Source organism: Ascaphus truei, chromosome 3, assembly GCF_040206685.1.
Source record: "Ascaphus truei isolate aAscTru1 chromosome 3, aAscTru1.hap1, whole genome shotgun sequence".
NCBI lineage: Eukaryota > Metazoa > Chordata > Amphibia > Anura > Ascaphidae > Ascaphus > Ascaphus truei.
Genome location: NC_134485.1, coordinates 4,426,491 through 4,445,997, shown reverse-complemented (window position 1 = coordinate 4,445,997; position 19,507 = coordinate 4,426,491). Strand labels below are relative to the sequence as shown.

The following is a 19,507-nucleotide window of genomic DNA, read 5'->3' as shown; positions in this document are numbered from 1 at the left end:
AGGTGAGTGACAAACAGAGGTCGCCGGAGACAAGGCGAGTGACACACAGAGGCCGCCGGAGACACGGTGATTGACACACAGAGACAGGGTGAGTGACACACAGAGGCCGCCGGAGACACGGTGAGTGACACACAGAGGGCGCCGGAGACAGGGTGAGTGACACACAGAGGCCGCCGGAGACAAGGTGAGTGACACACAGAGGCCGCCGGAGACAAGGTGAGTGACACACAGAGGCCGCCGGAGACAAGGTGAGTGACACACAGAGGCCCTGCGCGGCGCCCACCCCCAGAACATGCTGCACCCCCCATTTTGCGCCCCCCTGATATAACACATAATAATATAACACATTGTGGGTATAAGCGCTTCAGACATAAGAGTAGCATCAGGAAAGGGAGGCCCTGCCCCGAAGAGCTCACACTCTAAGTGGGAAGAACGCACAGAGGCAGCAGGAGGGGGTTCTGGAAACTATATAAGAGTAGCCCCATTAGGTTATAGCTGGCACTGCATCACACAGTAGTGCAGAGTACCACCTCCCTATAGTGCAGCAGCCTCTGGGACACTGCTGTACCGGCCTGCAGGGGGCGCTGCGCTCTCTTTCGACGTCACAGTCAGGATCTCCAGCCGGGGCCCGGCATTCACCGGCACGTCGCAGCACCCAGCGCAAGGCCTTGTGGGACATGTAGTCGTACAGAGAGGCGAACACCAGTAAGAGGTTAACACGGGAACTACAATACCCAGAGTCCGGCATCCTCCTGTCACAGCGCCGCGCTGGGCCTTGTGGGACATGTAGTCTTATAGAGAGGCGAACACCTGTAAGAGGTTAACACAGGAACTACAATACCCAGAGCTCCGTGCGCCGCGGCTCAGGCCCGCTGCCGGATTAACCTGTCACAGCCCGGGGCACATTACACAGCAAGAAAGCAGTGGCGGTGTGAAGGGTGTCCCGTGTCACAGCGCAGCGACCAGCAGCACTGCCCAGCACGCAGGCAGGGGGACAAGGGACAGGCCGTGACCCCGGGGAACATCACAGCTCACCCCCTCTCTCTGCTATTCTCTGTCTATCCCCCCCTTAATCCAGTCACTCCCCCCTTAATCCAGTCACTCCCCCCTTAATCCAGTCACTCCCCCCTTAATCCAGTCACTTCCCTTTAATCCAGTCACTTCCCCTTAATCCATTTACTTCCCCTTAATCCAGTCACTCCCCCCTTAATCCAGTCACTCCCCCCTTAATCTAGTCACTTCCCCCCTTAATCCAGTCACTCCCCCCTTAATCCAGTCACTCCCCCCTTAATCCAGTCACTCCCCCCTTAATCCAGTCACTCCCCCCATAATCCAGTCACTTCCCCTTAATCCATTTACTTCCCCTTAATCCAGTCACTCCCCCTTAATCCATTTACTTCCCCTTAATCCAGTCACTTCCCCCCTTAATCCAGTCACTCCCCCCTTAATCCAGTCACTCCCCCCTTAATCCAGTCACTCCCCCCTTAATCCAGTCACTCCCCCCTTAATCCAGTCACTCCCCCCTTAATTCAGTCACACCCCTTAATCCAGTCACAACCCCCCTTAATCCAGTCACACACCCCTTAATCCAGTCGCACCCCTTAATCCACCCCTCCCTAGTTCATTGCCCCTAGATCATTCCCCCCTTAGTTCATTAACCCTCCCTAATCCATTAACTCCCCTCCCCCCTTAATCCATTCACTCCCTTCCCTCCTAATCCATTCTCCCCTCCACCCCCAATCCATCCTAGGCAGGGCCCCTAGTTGCCCCACTGCTGCCCCAGACGGGGGAGGCTGCTTTGCAGGAACTAGTTGCTGCCTGTCTGGTTTAATAAGCGAGTGTAACATTGTGCCCCTGCCCCGCATCTCTTGGCCCGATGCCCCTCTTCTCTCCCTGCTGTCCTTTGCTTGGTTCTCTGACTCTCTCCCTGTGAAGCCTCCCTCCTACTCAGGGATCTCTCTCCCTGTGAGTCCCCCCTCCCACTCAGGGATCTCTCTCCCTGTGAATCCCCCCTCCCACTCAGGGATCTCTCTCCCTGAGAGTCCCCCCTCCTACTCAGGGATCTCTCTCCCTGTGAGTCCCCCCTCCCACTCAGGGATCTCTCTCCCTGTGAGCCCCCCTCCCACTCAGGGATCTCTCTCCCTGTGAGCCCCCCTCCCACTCAGGGATCTCTCTCCCTGTGAGCCCCCCTCCCACTCAGGGATCTCTCTCCCTGTGAGCCCCCCTCCCACTCAGGGATCTCTCTCCCTGTGAATCCCCCTCCCACTCAGGGATCTCTCTCCCTGTGAATCCCCCCTCCCACTCAGGGATCTCTCCCTGTGAATCCCCCCTCCCACTCAGGGATCTCTCTCCCTGTGAATCCCCCCTCCCACTCAGGGATCTCTCTCCCTGTGAGTCCCGCCTCCCACTCAGGGATCTCTCTCCCTGTGAGTCCCCCCTCCCACTCAGGGATCTCTCTCCCTGTGAATCCCCCCTCCCACTCAGGGATCTCTCTCCCTGTGAGTCCCCCCTCCCACTCAGGGATCTCTCTCCCTGTGAGTCCCCCCTCCCACTCAGGGATCTCTCTCCCTGTGAGTCCCCCCTCCCACTCAGGGATCTCTCTCCCTGTGAATCCCCCCTCCCACTCAGGGATCTCTCTCCCTGTGAGTCCCCCCTTCCACTCGGGGATCTCTCTCCCTGTGAATCCCCCCTCCCACTCAGGGATCTCTCTCCCTGTGAGTCCCCCCTCCCACTCAGGGATCTCTCTCCCTGTGAGCCCCCCTCCCACTCAGGGATCTCTCTCCCTGTGAATCCCCCCTCCCACTCAGGGATCTCTCTCCCTGTGAGCCCCCCTCCCACTCAGGGATCTCTCTCCCTGTGAGTCCCCCCCCCCACTCAGGGATCTCTCTCCCTGTGAGTCCCCCCCCCCCCACTCAGGGATCTCTCTCCCTGTGAGTCCCCCTCCCACTCAGGGATCTCTCTCCCTGAGAGTCCCCCCTCCCACTCAGGGATCTCTCTCCCTGAGAGTCCCCCCTCCCACTCAGGGATCTCTCTCCCTGTGAGTCCCCCCCCCCCACTCAGGGATCTCTCTCCCTGTGAGTCCCCCCTCCCACTCAGGGATCTCTCTCCCTGTGAGTCCCCCCTCCCACTCAGGCATATCTCGGCCCTGCCCGCAGTGTCAGCGACAATCGGCTGCTTTAACGCACCCACCAATGCTATATAAATATATATATATATACACGATCTTTAGTGCACCTTGGACTTTGGGCACCGCTGAGAGAGTGAGCAGGTAACGCCCTCCTCATAGTGACCAGGCGCGGTCTCCGGGGCCGGGAGAGCAGCGCAGATTCACACACAGGACCAGCGCTGAGCGATGGCCGTTTCCGTGCCCGCTGGGGCCTCACTGCGCAGGGCGGGCGAGTGACCACAGACTGACCCCACCTACAAAATAACAGCCAATTACATAGAGATCCCCGAAGCATACGCTACCGAGCCTTCCCACCCAGAAAGCGCTCACCCAGGCGACACGCCATGAGCGTGTGGGCCCGGGCGGGGATTGTGGGCTCTGCCTTCTACTGCCTGCACCGGAAGAACGTCGCGCTGGCCGAACTGAGAAGGGACGCGGCCCGCCTCGTCTCCGAGGGGCGCGAGTACGAGCTGAAGCTGGTGCAGGTCATATTCCGACATGGTGCCCGGACGCCCCTCAAACCCATCCCCCACAAGGAGCAGGTGAGGCAGGGGTTAAAGTGGGAGGCGTGCCCCCGACGCGGCCGGCGCCCTCTTGTGGCAAACATTATTGCACCGGCTCCCGAAGCGGGGCGTTCTTTGCACATTCAAGGGGTTCACTGGGCCACCCAAGCTAGCACTGTGTTTTACCATGGGAGGGAGGCAGGGGGTCCCCAGGGCTGAACCCCAGTAATTTCAGCTCCGGGGACCCCCTGCTTCCTGAGATACAGACCTCCGTAGGGGGCGCCGGGTTCACGTAATGGCGGAGTTTCACATCTCCCGCGCCCTGCCGGCCAATGGGAAGCCGCCACGTCATCGGGGTCCGCTTCCTATCGCCCCACGTGACGCGGGAGCTTTAAACTTTGCCGAGATACCGTCACCCCGTTTAGAGGTCCGCTTCTAATGGGGCCCCAGAGACCCCCCGCTTCTAATGGGGCCCCAGAGACCCCCCGCTTCTAATGGGGCCCCAGAGACCCCCGCTTCTAATGGGGCCCCAGAGACCCCCGCTTCTAATGGGGCCCCAGAGAGACCCCCCGCATCTAATGGGGCCCCAGAGACCCCCCGCTTCTAATGGGGCCCCAGAGACCCCCCGCTTCTAATGGGGCCCCAGAGACCCCCCGCTTCTAATGGGGCCCCAGAGACCCCCGCTTCTAATGGGGCCCCAGAGAGACCCCCCGCTTCTAATGGGGCCCCAGAGACCCCCCGCTTCTAATGGGGTCCCAGAGACCCCCGCTTCTAATGGGGCCCCAGAGACCCCCCGCTTCTAATGGGGCCCCAGAGACCCCCGCTTCTAATGGGGCCCCAGAGACCCCCGCTTCTAATGGGGCCCCAGAGACCCCCCGCTTCTAATGGGGCCCCAGAGACCCCCCGCTTCTAATGGGGCCCCAGAGACCCCCGCTTCTAATGGGGCCCCAGAGAGACCCCCCGCTTCTAATGGGGCCCCAGAGACCCCCCGCTTCTAATGGGGCCCCAGAGACCCCCCGCTTCTAATGGGGCCCCAGAGACCCCCGCTTCTAATGGGGCCCCAGAGAGACCCCCCGCTTCTAATGGGGCCCCAGAGACCCCCCGCTTCTAATGGGGCCCCAGAGACCCCCCGCTTCTAATGGGGTCCCAGAGACCCCCGCTTCTAATGGGGCCCCAGAGACCCCCCGCTTCTAATGGGGCCCCAGAGACCCCCGCTTCTAATGGGGCCCCAGAGACCCCCCGCTTCTAATGGGGCCCCAGAGACCCCCCGCTTCTAATGGGGCCCCAGAGACCCCCCGCTTCTAATGGGGCCCCAGAGACCCCCGCTTCTAATGGGGCCCCAGAGAGACCCCCCGCTTCTAATGGGGCCCCAGAGACCCCCCGCTTCTAATGGGGCCCCAGAGACCCCCCGCTTCTAATGGGGTCCCAGAGACCCCCGCTTCTAATGGGGCCCCAGAGACCCCCGCTTCTAATGGGGCCCCAGAGACCCCCGCTTCTAATGGGGCCCCAGAGACCCCCGCTTCTAATGGGGCCCCAGAGACCCCCGCTTCTAATGGGGCCCCAGAGACCCCCGCTTCTAATGGGGCCCCAGAGACCCCCGCTTCTAATGGGGCCCCAGAGACCCCCGCTTCTAATGGGGCCCCAGAGACCCCCGCTTCTAATGGGGCCCCAGAGACCCCCGCTTCTAATGGGGCCCCAGAGACCCCCGCTTCTAATGGGGCCCCAGAGACCCCCGCTTCTAATGGGGCCCCCGAGACCCCCGCTTCTAATGGGGCCCCCGAGACCCCCGCTTCTAGTGGGACCCCCGAGACCCCCGCTTCTAATGGGGCCCCCGAGACCCCCGCTTCTAATGGGGCCCCCGAGACCCCCGCTTCTAATGGGGCCCCCGAGACCCCCGCTTTTAATGGGGCCCCCGAGACCCCCGCTTCTAATGGGGCCCCAGAGACCCCCGCTTCTAATGGGGCCCCAGAGACCCCCGCTTCTAATGGGGCCCCAGAGACCCCCGCTTCTAATGGGGCCCCAGAGACCCCCGCTTCTAATGGGGCCCCAGAGACCCCCGCTTCTAATGGGGCCCCAGAGACCCCCGCTTCTAATGGGGCCCCAGAGACCCCCGCTTCTAATGGGGCCCCAGAGACCCCCGCTTCTAATGGGGCCCCAGAGACCCCCGCTTCTAATGGGGCCCCCGAGACCCCCGCTTCTAATGGGGCCCCCGAGACCCCCGCTTCTAATGGGGCCCCCGAGACCCCCGCTTCTAATGGGGCCCCCGAGACCCCCGCTTCTAATGGGGCCCCCGAGACCCCCGCTTCTAATGGGGCCCCCGAGACCCCCGCTTTTAATGGGGCCCCCGAGACCCCCGCTTCTAATGGGGCCCCAGAGACCCCCGCTTCTAATGGGGCCCCCGAGACCCCCGCTTCTAATGGGGCCCCAGAGACCCCCGCTTCTAATGGGGCCCCAGAGACCCCCGCTTCTAATGGGGCCCCAGAGACCCCCGCTTCTAATGGGGCCCCAGAGACCCCCGCTTCTAATGGGGCCCCCGAGACCCCCGCTTCTAATGGGGCCCCCGAGACCCCCGCCCCCGCTTCAATCCTCTGTTTAAAAAAATAATGATGATGAAAAAAAAACCGTAGGAATCGCTCTTTTAAAGAGAATTTGGCTAAACAAACCTTCCGGCTTTGTCCGTAGCAGGACGCGCTGGCTTACGTGCGCCTGCTCCCCGGCGTGGCGCTCCTCCTCCCCGGCGTGGCGTTCCTCCCCCCCGGCGTGGCGCTCCTCCCCCCCGGCGTGGCGCTCCTCCCCCCCGGCGTGGCGTTCCTCCTCCCCGGTGTGGCGTTCCTCCTCCCCGTCGTGGCGTTCCTCCTCCCCGGCGTGGCGTTCCTCCTCCCCGGCGTGGCGCTCCTCCTCCCCGGCGTGGCGCTCCTCCTCCCCGGCGTGGCGCTCCTCCTCCCCGGCGTGGCGTTCCTCCCCCCCGGCGTGGCGCTCCTCCCCCCCGGCGTGGCGTTCCTCCTCCCCGGCGTGGCGCTCCTCCTCCCCGGCGTGGCGCTCCTCCCCCCCGGCGTGGCGCTCCTCCCCCCCGGCGTGGCGCTCCTCCTCCCCGGCGTGGCGTTCCTCCTCCCCGGCGTGGCGTTCCTCCTCCCCGGCGTGGCGCTCCTCCTCCCCGGCGTGGCGCTCCTCCCCGGCGTGGCGCTCCTCCTCCCCGGCGTGGCGCTCCTCCTCCCCGGCGTGGCGTTCCTCCTCCCCGGCGTGGCGCTCCTCCCCCCCGGCGTGGCGCTCCTCCCCCCCGGCGTGGCGCTCCTCCCCCCCGGCGTGGCGCTCCTCCTCCCCGGCGTGGCGCTCCTCCCCGGCGTGGCGCTCCTCGGCGTGGCGCTCCTCCCCGGTGTCGTGCTTGCCCTACTACATTTCTGCCCCAGTGTTTGTTTCGGCGAGACCAGCGCAGCCGGCGCTGTGGGCGGAGCTGTAGAGGCTGCCATTGGCTTTACAATAATAATCCTCCTTTGTGCGGTTGTATAAGTTTATTCGCATAGCGCGTTACTAAATGACAGCACACGGTATAAATAAAGTGCAATATGGGGTTACGCGCGACGGGTCAATGAGAAGTGAAGGCAGAGGGCGCCCCTGCGCTGAAGAGCTTGCGATCTAAGTGATACGCTGGGATAGGATTCCCTTTTCTCAGGCCCCTGGCTTATCAGCCCCGTATGTCTCGTGCTCTCACTAACGGCGACCGCGTCATTACATTCACACACAAGGCGTTACAGGACAGCGCAGGTTACCGGCGGTTTCCAGGCGTGAGAAAGTCTTTTCCCTGCAGATTGGGAACTCCTCCCTCTGCGCCGGTTTGAGTCACGGGGCGGGAGCTGTTTCACTTCATGCCTATTTTCTGATATCATTGTGTGTTCAACTGGAGTTTGCGCAGGGAGAGCCCCTTCTCTTGTCCTGTCCTTATCTTTATTGGTTCTCTGACACTCCCCCATTCAGAGCCCCCTAATGTGTAATTGTTTCCAGAGGAACAAAAGAATCCGATATTGGATGTTAGCACGGTTATCTTTGTGGAAGGAAGCCGGTTACAGTAGATTGTTTGTTTTTGGCTGGCTGCGTGGGGTTGCACCTTTTTTTGATCTTATTGAAGGGAAGGACTTGCACTTCTGCTCCTGATGTTGGATGCAGCCGCATCTCCGGAAGCGGGGGGTCCCTAAAGCTGAAATTAACGGGGTTCAGCTCCAAAGACACCATACTATGTTAAAAAAAAAATCACCAGCTTGGATGTCCATGGATCCCATTTCCTGCAGCACATCGCGCAGGAGCAGAGGCTTGCGTCTTGTAACATTCCCCTGGTCTTTGTTGTGATCCCTGGTCAGTCCGATGTGTGAACTGTCCCTCAACACGCAAGCCATGTGTTTCCTCCCTGCCACGTGCGGTGTTTCCTCCCTGCCGCGCGCGGTGTTTCCTCCCTGCCACGCGCGGTGTTTCCTCCCTGCCACGCGCGGTGTTTCCTCCCTGCCACGCGCGGTGTTTCCTCCCTGCCACGCGCGGTGTTTCCTCCCTGCCACGCGCGGTGTTTCCTCCCTGCCACGCGCGGTGTTTCCTCCCTGCCACGCGCGGTGTTTCCTCCCTGCCACGTGCGGTGTTTCCTCCACGCCACGCGCGGTGTTTCCTCCCTGCCACGTGCGGTGTTTCCTCCCTGCCACGCGCGGTGTTTCCTCCCTGCCACGCGCGGTGTTTCCTCCCTGCCACGCGCGGTGTTTCCTCTCTGCCACGCGCGGTGTTTCCTCCCTGCCACGCGCGGCGTTTCCTCCCTGCCACGCGCGGCGTTTCCTCCCTGCCACGCGCGGCGTTTGCTTCCTGCCACGCGCGGCGTTTGCTCCCTGCCACGCGCGGCGTTTGCTCCCTGCCACGCGCGGCGTTTGCTCCCTGCCACGCGCGGCGTTTGCTCCCTGCCACGCGCGGCGTTTGCTCCCTGCCACGCGCGGCGTTTCCTCCCTGCCACGCGCGGTGTTTGGGGGTGGGTGGAGGGATTGGGGGGTGGGTGGAGGGATTGGGGGGTGGGTGGGGGGATTGGGGGGTGGGTGGAGGGATTTGGGGGTGGGTGGATTTGGGGGTGGGTGGGTGGAGGGATTGGGGGGTGGGTGGAGGGATTGGGGGTGGGTGGATTTGGGGGTGGGTGGATTTGGGGGTGGGTGGAGGGATTTGGGGGTGGGTGGATTGATTGGAGGGTGGTTGGGTGGGGCTTTACCAGTTGATGACCTGTGCGTGGGCTATTAGCCAGGATATGCAGTATTAGGAGAGCCTGCCCTTATGGGAGCTACTTGTTCTGAATGCAGTTTTGCGAGTGCCCGCCAGGTTTGAGACACGGGGAACACCTCCTCCTCCCAGAGGCGTTGCGACGCAGGACTGTCCCACCTCCTGGCTAAGTCCTATTTAAAGATCAGGAAGTGCTGTGTTCCTTGCGTTGCAACTTTGCTCCTCACTACTGTTCACGTCTCTGTTCCTGCCAGCTAAGTATTCTGCCTGCGTGTGACCTCGGATCGGCTCCGGACTTTGCCTTGCCTATCCCCTCAAGTTACCTCGCCTGCTATATTGTGCATGACCTCGGCTTACTGTGGGACTTTGCCTTGCCTATCCCCTCAAGTTACCTCGCCTGCTATATTGTGTGTGACCTCGGATCACTGTTGGACTTTGCCTTGCTTAACCCCTCAATTTCTATTGCCTGATAATAACATGTGAATGACCCTGGATTGCTTTTGACTCTGCTCTGTGTAATAGCACTCCCATGATTTCTCCTTCCTGTCATTCTCAGACAGGTTTTCTTTACAATCTAATCTCTTACACAAGGCACCGATAAATAAAAGTATCATTTTAGGGATGTTTGGCTCTTTCTAAGGAAGCCAATGACACTGATGGATAATGATGTTGGTACTGCCCCCATAGTTGGGAGTGCAGCAGTAGCGAGTCAGTGGTACAGGAGGGAAATACGTTCTCATGAGAAAACTGTTCCCTTGTTTCTCAGGTAGAATGGTCTCCCACGTTATTAGATGCTCCGGAGTACACACAGTTTCAATATACGGTCACAGACCTGACTGGGGGTCCCAGACCTCCGTCCCCCTTTGAGGAACGCTACAGATCTCACAAGCTTAAGGTAGGTTTTCTACACCGCCATTGCAATCAAATGAGTTATGCAATTAGTGATACTGTGCTAGAGTGTGTGTGTGTGTGTGATCTTTCTGTCCTTCCGCTCCACTGCTGGATGAAGTCTCCCCAGTGATCTCCCAGGTACTGCGGTTACTACAGCCTCTCTTCTCCACGTCGCTCCCACACATTCCCTCGTCCCATCCCCTCCAGCCCGTGTCTCCCCACTGCTGGATGAAGCCTCCCCAGTGATCTCCCAGGTACTGCGGTTACAGCCTCTCTTCTCCACGTCGCTCCCACATATTCCCTCATCCCATCCTCTCCAGCCTGTGTCTCCCCACTGCTGGATGAAGCCTCCCCAATGATCTCCCAGGTCCTGCGGTTACAGCCTTTCTTCTCTACGTCGCTCCCACACATTCCCTTATCCCATCCTCTCCAGCCTGTGTCTCCCCACTGCTGGGTGAAGTCTCCCCAGAGATCTCCCAGGTCCTGCGGTTACAGCCTTGTGACGGTAGCTTTGAGACAGGCTATTAATAATACAACACCAAAGATATAACTGGGTTGAACCGGACGAGACTTAGATATGATAAAAGATAATTTATTCCTTGATAAAGGTGAACACACGAGATATACAAATAACAGGCAAAATATGTACACTTACTTAAAGGTTAGGACAAGAAAGCCATCAGGATACAGGATGGGCCATTTCTTCCATAATTCAGTTGACATCACAGCAATACATGCAGATCATGAATGAAGACAATTGAGTAAGGGGTGGCTCTGACTTATATACCATTTTAACCCTTCTCTTACACTCAAGGCGCCGAGCTGTCTAGTAAAAATCTCTTTGAAGCTCTTTGAAGCAGATTTTGGACTTCCATTGTTAGTGTGAAGTATCACACTTAAAAACCACTCAGTTCCTTGGTTCCTGGGCCCAGCATAAACAATTAGGCAATTAGCCTTTGATCACCGGGCTATGTTAATTCTTGCAGGATGTTCTTCCTGCCTATTAACATAACAGATGGAGTCTGCAGTTTTCAGAGCAGACCTAAAACTCCATATACATTTTAATACCTACACATATTAAAATACCCGGTTCTGGTAGGTCCAGCGGGTCCAAACTTTCCAGACCTTAATGCCGGAAGTGGTACACTATAGGGTCCAAATATCAGCCTGCTACGACCTTCGGAACCGGAGTTATACAAATATCACATAAACCGTTTCATATTTTATTATACAAATCTCCGCTAAAAAGAAATCTCAGCGTTTCACTAAATCCCCATTGAAAACAACGGGCTCCGCCGCCGTGGGTTTCCATGGAGCAACTCCGCCGTTGTAGTCAATGGAGTTTCTCGCCATAGACTTTCAATGGAGGGACCGCCGCCATTGAAGTCTATGAGAAAATTCACAAATCTTTACCTCCGTCCACACTCCGTCTGGTTGGTCTGAGAGGGCTGGGAATGGGCATGCATTAAAGCCGGAACCTTGGCTATATGCCACCCAAATCCCATCCCTCTGGTCATTCCAGAACCCGAGATATGGACTTACACATTTCAACATTTCACACTTTGTCGTTTTTTCGCCATGCGGCTTTTCCCCATTGGAATCAATGGCCGGCGCCGCCATTGACAATGCACGGCGCCTGCTGCCGTTAGATTCAATGGTGCGACCCTCCTCCGCTCGACCCCTTACAGGGGTCCCTCATTCCCGGACCCGGTGTGGATCGTGTGTGGGGGTTCCTAGGGGGTAGGGACAAAAAGAACTTTATTCCCATGGGCCCTAGAACCCAAGATTCCCACGCCAATTGTCGTTGAACTTGACCAAAATGATTAAACTTTTAAAAGACATTGTATCCGCTTTTGCAGTCTGCGGTTTGGATGGCTGCCAACCTGTTCCTCGAGGCCGGCGTTGAGGAATCTCCATTGAAGTCAATGAGCCCATTGACTTACAATGGGAAACCGCCACTCCTCCTCTCGGACGCCACCTGCTGGTCGTCGCTGGTAAACAGGTCCAAAACCGCTACTTCTGCCATTAGAAAGCATGGAGGCTCAATGGCGACCTATGGACGGATGCAAAATGGAGCCTGAAAAGGCGGGAAAATTACACAAAGGGCTATAATCACTATTTTAACATTAACCCCTTACCTCCCGCATCAATCCTACTGTATGTGTGGGTGCAAACACCAGGATAACACAATACAGTTATACAGGGGAATAAACATTTGAATATTGAAGCAAGGCAAAACACATTACTGGACCTCAGTCCAGTTAACCACTTGCTTCCCAGGTGAGAGTTGAATGTGGCCAAATGGGGTGTAACCCCTTTTATCCCGGGCCAAATCCTCTCTCTCGTCACAAGCCTCTCTTCTCCACGTCTCTCCCACGCATTCCCTCAGCCCGTGTCTCCCCACTGCTGGATGAAGCCTCCCCAGTGATCTCCCAGGTACTGCGGTTACAGCCTCTCTTCTCCATGTCGCTCCCACACATTCCCTCATCCCATCCTCTCCAGCCCGTGTGTCCCCACTGCTGGATGAAGTCTCTCCAGTGATCCCCCAGGTCCTGCGGTTACAGCCTCTCTTCTCCACATCGCTCCCACACATTCCCTCATCCCATCCTCTCCTGCCCGTGTCTCACCACTGCTGTGTGAAGCATCCCCAGTGATCTCCAAGGTACTGCAGTTACAGCCTCTCTTCTCCACGTCGCTCCCACACATTCCCTCATCCCATCCTCTCCTGCCGTGTCTCCCCACTGCTGGATGAAGCCTCCCCAGTGATCTCCCAGGTCCTGCGGTTACAGCCTCTCTTCTCCACGTCGCTCCCACACATTCCCTCATCCCATCCTCCCCAGCCCGTGTCTCCCCACTGCTGGATGAAGCCTCCCCAGTGATCTTCCAGGTCCTGCGGTTACAGCCTCTCTTCTCCTCCACGTCGCTCCCACACATTCCCTCATCCCATCCTCCCCAGCCCGTGTCTCCCCACTGCTGGATGAAGCCTCCCCAGTGATCTTCCAGGTCCTGCGGTTACAGCCTCTCTTCTCCTTCTCCACGTCGCTCCCACACATTCCCTCATCCCATCCTCCCCAGTCCGTGTCTCCCCACTGCTGGATGAAGCCTCCCCAGTGATCTCCCAGGTCCTGCAGTTACAGCCTTTCTTCTCCACGTCGCTCCCACACATTCCCTCATCCCATCCTCTCCTGCCCGTGTCTCCCCACTGCTGGATGAAGCCTCCCCAGTGATCTCCCAGGTCCTGCGGTTCCAGCCTCTCTTCTCCACGTCACTCCCACACATTCCCTCATCCCATCCTCTCCAGCCCGTGTCTCCCCACTGCTGGATGAAGCCTCCCCAGTGATCTCCCAGGTCCTGCGGTTACAGCCTCTCTTCTCCACGTCGCTCCCACACATTCCCTCATCCCATCCTCTCCTGCCTGTGTCTCCCCACTGCTGGATGAAGCCTCCCCAGTGATCCCCCAGGTCCTGCGGTTACAGCCTCTCTTCTCCACGTCGCTCCCATACATTCCCTCATCCCATCCTCTCCTGCTCGTGTCTCCCCACTGCTGGATGAAGCCTCCCCAGTGATCTCCCAGGTCCTGCGGTTCAGCCTATCTTCTCCACGTCGCTCCCACACATTCCCTCATCCCATCCTCTCCTGCCCGTGTCTCCCCACTGCTGGATGAAGTTTCCCCAGTGATCTCCCGGGTTCTGCGGTTACAGCCTCTCTTCTCCACGTCGCTCCAACAATTTTTCTGATTTCATCCTCTCAATTTACTTTTGGCTGTCGTCGGACTTTTGATATGCCTTTGGATCCAGTAGTGTGCCATCTTTGTCCAACGATGGTCATTTCTTCTAACGATGTGTCCGGCCCACCATCATTTTAATTTCCTCACCCTTGGGGTGATTTCTCAGACTTTTGTTTGGTTTTGGACCCCATTCACTATTGTCCCTGTCTCTGGGTAATGCATACATCGCTCCTTATTTCTTTGAAAGAAGACGGTGTCTACAGTACTTTGGCCAAAAAGAATCAAGAGATGGGAACCTTTTGAATGAAATCAGTAGGAGGATGAAGATGGGAAGAAACAAGACACGCTTAGAAGGGAACTTTCCCCTGTGTCTCAAAAAGAAAGTGTTTGACCCGTGTATCCTGCCCGTGCTCACGTGTGGGTGGGACCCGTGTATTCTGCCCATGCTCACGTGTGGGTGGGACCCGTGTATCCTGCCCGTGCTCACGAGTGGTTGGGACCCGTGTATTCTGCCCGTGCTCACGTGTGGATGTGACCCGTGTATTCTGCCCGTGCTCACGTGTGGTTGGGATCCGTGTATTCTGCCCGTGCTCACGTGTGGATGGGACCCGTGTATTCTGCCCGTGCTCACGTGTGGGTGTGACCCGTGTATTCTGCCCGTGCTCACGTGTGGGTGTGACCCGTGTATTCTGCCCGTGCTCACGTGCGGGTGGGACCCGTGTATTCTGCCAGTGCTCACGTTTGGGTGTGATCTGTGTAATCTGCCCGTGCTCACGTGTGGGTGTGACCCATGTATTTTGCCCGTGCTCACGTGTGGGTGTGACCCGTGTATTCTGCCCGTGCTCACGTGTGGGTGTGACCCGTGTATTCTGCCCGTGCTCACGTGTGGGTGTGACCCGTGTATTCTGCCCGTGCTCACGTGTGGGTGTGACCCGTGTATTCTGCCCGTGCTCACGTGTGGGTGTGACCCGTGTATTCTGCCCATGCTCACGTGTGGGTGTGACCCGTGTATTCTGCCCGTGCTCACGTGTGGGTGTGACCCGTGTATTCTGCCCGTGCTCACGTGTGGGTGTGACCCGTGTATTCTGCCCGTGCTCACGTGTGGGTGTGACCCGTGTATCCTGCCCGTGCTCACGTGTGGGTGTGACCCGTGTATTCTGCCCGTGCTCACGTGTGGGTGTGACCCGTGTATTCTGCCCGTGCTCACGTGGGGGTGGGACCCAGGTATTCTGCCCGTGCTCACGTGGGGGTGGGACCCGTGTATTCTGCCCGTGCTCACGTGTGGGTGGGACCCGTGTATTCTGCCCGTGCTCACGTGGGGGTGGGACCCGTGTATTCTGCCCGTGCTCACGTGTGGGTGTGACCCGGGTATTCTGCCCGTGCTCACGTGTGGGTGTGACCCGTGTATTCTGCCCGTGCTCACGTGTGGGTGTGACCCGTGTATTCTGCCCGTGCTCACGTGTGGGTGGGACCCGTGTATTCTGCCCGTGCTCACGTGTGGGTGGGACCCGTGTATTCTGCCCGTGCTCACGTGTGGGTGGGACCCGTGTATTCTGCCCGTGCTCACGTGTGGCTGTGATCCGTGTATCCTGCCCGTGCTCACGTGTGGGTGGGACCCGTGTATCCTGCCCGTGCTCACGTGTGGGTGTGACCCGTGTATTCTGCCCGTGCTCACGTGTGGGTGGGACCCGGGTATTCTGCACGTGCTCACGTGTGGGTGTGACCCGGGTATTCTGCCCGTGCTCACGTATGGGTGTGACCCGTGTATTCTGCCCGTGCTCACGTGTGGGTGTGACCCGTGTATTCTGCCCGTGCTCACGTGTGGGTGTGACCCGTGTATTCTGCCCGTGCTCACGTGTGGGTGTGACCCGTGTACTCTGCCCGTGCTCAAGTGTGGGTGTGACCCGTGTATTCTGCCCGTGCTCACGTGTGGGTGTGACCCACGTATTCTGCCCGTGCTCACGTGTGGGTGTGACCCGTGTATTCTGCCCGTGCTCACGTGTGGGTGGGACCCGTGTATTCTGCCCGTGCTCACGTGTGGGTGGGACCCGTGTATTCTGCCCGTGCTCACGTGTGGGTGTGACCCGGGTATTCTGCACGTGCTCACGTGTGGGTGTGACCCGTGTATTCTGCCCGTGCTCACGTGTGGGTGTGACACTCGGACCCTAAATGCGAAGACAATGAAGAAGCTTCAGACAACAGAAATAAACATGGAGAGATGCATGCTGGGTATTACCCAAAGAGACAGGACAAATAATGAATGTGTTGGACCAGCGGTGCGCAAACTGGGGGGCGCGGGCGGTTACAAGGACCCCGCGCTATTCCCCACGGCATTTAAATTAAATGTCGGGGGAGGCGTGAGGCCTCTGTAACGCACCTGCTCTCTGCCGGATCTCCGGCGACGTGTCGCTATGGCAACATGCATCAGATGCCGCGGCGGGATCACGTGACGTCACATGACCCGCCAACGTCATTTAACACCGAGTCATTGGAGAGGGGGCGCGAACCCTGCAGCTCTCGGGCAGGTGGCGCAGCTCTGCGCACCCCTGGGTTAGACACTAAACAAGTCTCCGGCATCACAAGGGTGAAATAAATAAAATAGCCGTGGGAGGGAGAACATACCGGGAGAAGATAGGACCACCGCTGGACCACCGTTGGACTGTGATGGTACTTGACGGGATTCCAAAGGAAATCGAGCATCCAAGACGACGATCAAAAGTTGGATGAGAGGATGAAATGAGATAATGTGTAGAAGAGAGGCGTGCAGTGCCCGGAAGATCATTGGGGAGGCTTCACCCAGCACTGGGGGGTCGTGGGCTGATAATGAGATCTATGTGGATTATTATTATTATTTTCTTAAGCCAATTGTCGATTGACCAAGCAAATATGTTGGAATAATACAGATGTTTTGGTTGGTTGTAATTTCTGTCTTGAAATGAATAATGCTGAAATCCGATGTTGTACTTTGCTATACTGAGGAGATGTGCCGGTTCCATGTTACAAGGGATTGCAAAGTCATTGTGGGCAGGTACCTCTGGCTGTGGTTACTCACCGCTCCACCTCTTTTGTAGTGTCTGGGATGCTGTATAACAAATGTATTTGTGTGTGTTATTTAGGTGATACAGATAGATCCATATGTACCGATAGATATATCTAGATCTTAAAATGAATAGACGATACCGTTCGGTGGCTAACGAAATGCTTTTATTTGTGCGAGCTTTCGAGATACGCTGATCTCTTCTTCCGGCGGCGTTACGCTGATCTCTTCTTCCGGCGGTGTTACGCTGATCTCTCCTTCCGGCGGTGTTACGCTGATCTCTTCCGGCGGTGTTACGCTGATCTCTTCTTCCGGCGGTGTTACGCTGATCTCTTCTTCCGGCGGTGTTACGCTGATCTCTTCTTCCGGCGGTGTTACGCTGATCTCTTCTTCCGGCGGTGTTACGCTGATCTCTCCTTCCGGCGGTGTTACGCTGATCTCTCCTTCCGGCGGTGTTACGCTGATCTCTCCTTCCGGCGGTGTTACGCTGATCTCTCCTTCCGGCGGTGTTACGCTGATCTCTCCTTCCGGCGGTGTTACGCTGATCTCTCCTTCCGGCGGTGTTACGCTGATCTCTCCTTCCGGCGGTGTTACGCTGATCTCTCCTTCCGGCGGTGTTACGCTGATCTCTCCTTCCGGCGGTGTTACGCTGATCTCTTCTTCCGGCGGTGTTACGCTGATCTCTTCTTCCCGCGGTGTTACGCTGATCTCTTCTTCCCGCGGTGTTACAATGAATAAAGCAAGAAAGGTTTTTTTTTTTTTTCTCCTTGCTTTATCCATTGTAACACCGCCGGAAGAGATCAGCGTAACACCGCCGGAAGAAGAGATCAGCGTAACACCGCCGGAAGAAGAGATCAGCGTAACATCGCCGGAAGGAGAGATCAGCGTAACACCGCCGGAAGGAGAGATCAGCGTAACACCGCCGGAAGAAGAGATCAGCGTAACACCGCCGGAAGAAGAGATCAGCGTAACACCGCCGGAAGAAGATATCAGCGTAACACCGCCGGAAGAAGAGATCAGCGTAACACCGCCGGAAGGAGAGATCAGCGTAACACCGCCGGAAGGAGAGATCAGCGTAACACCGCCGGAAGAAGAGATCAGCGTAACACCGCCGGAAGAAGAGATCAGCGTAACACCGCCGGAAGAAGAGATCAGCGTAACACCGCCGGAAGAAGAGATCAGCGTAACACCGCCGGAAGAAGAGATCAGCGTAACACCGCCGGAAGAAGAGATCAGCGTAACACCGCCGGAAGAAGAGATCAGCGTAACACCGCCGGAAGAAGAGATCAGTGTATCTTGAAAGCTCGCACAAATAAAAGCATTTCGTTAGCCACAGAACGGTATCGTCTATTCATTTTTGATTATTAAGCTCGGCTAACACGGTATATGGATATGAGTGTGGATTGGGGGTAAGCTCCCCCCAAAATTGACATGTGCTGCAGAGTAACAAAGTCCCAAAATCAGTAAAACATCAATATTTTGCCCAAAACATCCGGACACTTAGGAGTGAGACTTGATAGGACATAAACAATCTGAAGCTAAATCTAACAAATAAACCCCTATTGCGGGAAATGCCCTAGCGATCAATGAGTCAAACAGGGCTGACTGGTGGGGGTCTCTCAACCGGCGCCAGACCCCTGCTGATGTGGTCCCGCATAGATGGCCAATACACCTGGGGTAGCTCCGTAAGGAAAGTAGTAAATCACTTACTGATTCTCATATCTCCGTCCGGGTGGGCGCGCCCCGCTTCGGCAAGCTGTCTGAAGAAGAAACCTCTCTGTGGAGAGATAAAATGGACAGGCACTGCTGTACAAAACATGGAGGCCTTCCATCAGTGCCTGACGATTTTCTCTCTCCACAGAGAGGTTTTTTCTTCGATATAGATATATATCTTTCTGTTCATCCATCCATCCATCTCTGGCCACTTATAGGGAGATTGGTATATATCTTTCTGTTCATCCATCCATCTCTGGCCACTTATAGGGACATTGGTATATATCTTTCTGTTCATCCATCCATCCATCTCTGGCCACTTATAGGGACATTGGTAGAATTGCATAAGACAACCTTTGGCAGAGAGGAATCCTAGTCCCATAGAGTTGGACAATAGATAGACAATCTGTGCTTGTTAGCTGTAATAGTTTCCTTTAGTTTATTGTTACAATACTTCGGGTCCTCGTTTTCATTGTCTGTGATTTGTAAGCAAGTGTGAACGACACGCCCAGGAACCAAAGTGAATTCAATGAATCAGGTTAGTGATCAGCACAAGGCTTTCCTAATAATGTTTGCTGTGTAATTGTGGAACGCACTATACTGCACTATTGGCTGAAATCCACGTGTACTTTGTGTGTGTTCATCGCTCGGTGTGCTTACTGTTACTAGCCTGTGACTTGTTGTGTGCGCAGGGCGGCATGCTTACTGTTACTAGCCTGTGACTTGTTGTGTGCGCAGGGCGGCATGCTTACTGTTACTAGCCTGTGACTTGTTGTGTGCGCAGGGCGGCATGCTTACTGTTACTAGCCTGTGACTTGTTGTGTGCGCAGGGCGGCATGCTTACTGTTACTAGCCTGTGACTTGTTGTGTGCGCAGGGCGGTACGTTCCCGGGACAGCTCACGGCCGTTGGAATGCATCAGATGTTCAACCTCGGAGCTCGACTCAGGAGACGATACGTGGACGAGCTGCGTTTCCTCTCCCCGGGGTTCAAATCGTCAGAAGTCTTGTAAGTTTCCTGGCTGATTATAAGTAACGACGACTGACACAATGTGGAAGAAGCGCTTCAAATTCCATGCGTCTAATAAGAGAGTTACAGATATATGCCGCATTAAAAACCATCCGAAATTGGATTCACTGCCCAGAAGTGCGGTGTTATTCCAGTGCTGACTGACGCCGCTTCTGCGCGGGAAGGCCATTTCTATCAGTTTGTGAGGAAAACTTTAATTTGAGGAAT

General features: G+C 57.0%; 1 protein-coding gene across 1 annotated transcript in view; it reads left to right on the top strand.

Moving 5' to 3' along the window:
* Window positions 1-2,967: 2,967 nt before the first annotated feature.
* ACP6 (acid phosphatase 6, lysophosphatidic) overlaps window positions 2,968-19,507 on the top strand; it is a 56,153-nt gene continuing 39,613 nt past the window's right edge. The window contains exons 1-3 of the mRNA XM_075593534.1: window positions 2,968-3,708; window positions 9,671-9,799; window positions 19,149-19,279. Of these exons, the coding sequence (XP_075449649.1) occupies window positions 3,511-3,708; window positions 9,671-9,799; window positions 19,149-19,279 (458 nt within the window). The 5' untranslated portion in view covers window positions 2,968-3,510. The remainder of the gene's footprint in view (window positions 3,709-9,670; window positions 9,800-19,148; window positions 19,280-19,507) is intronic.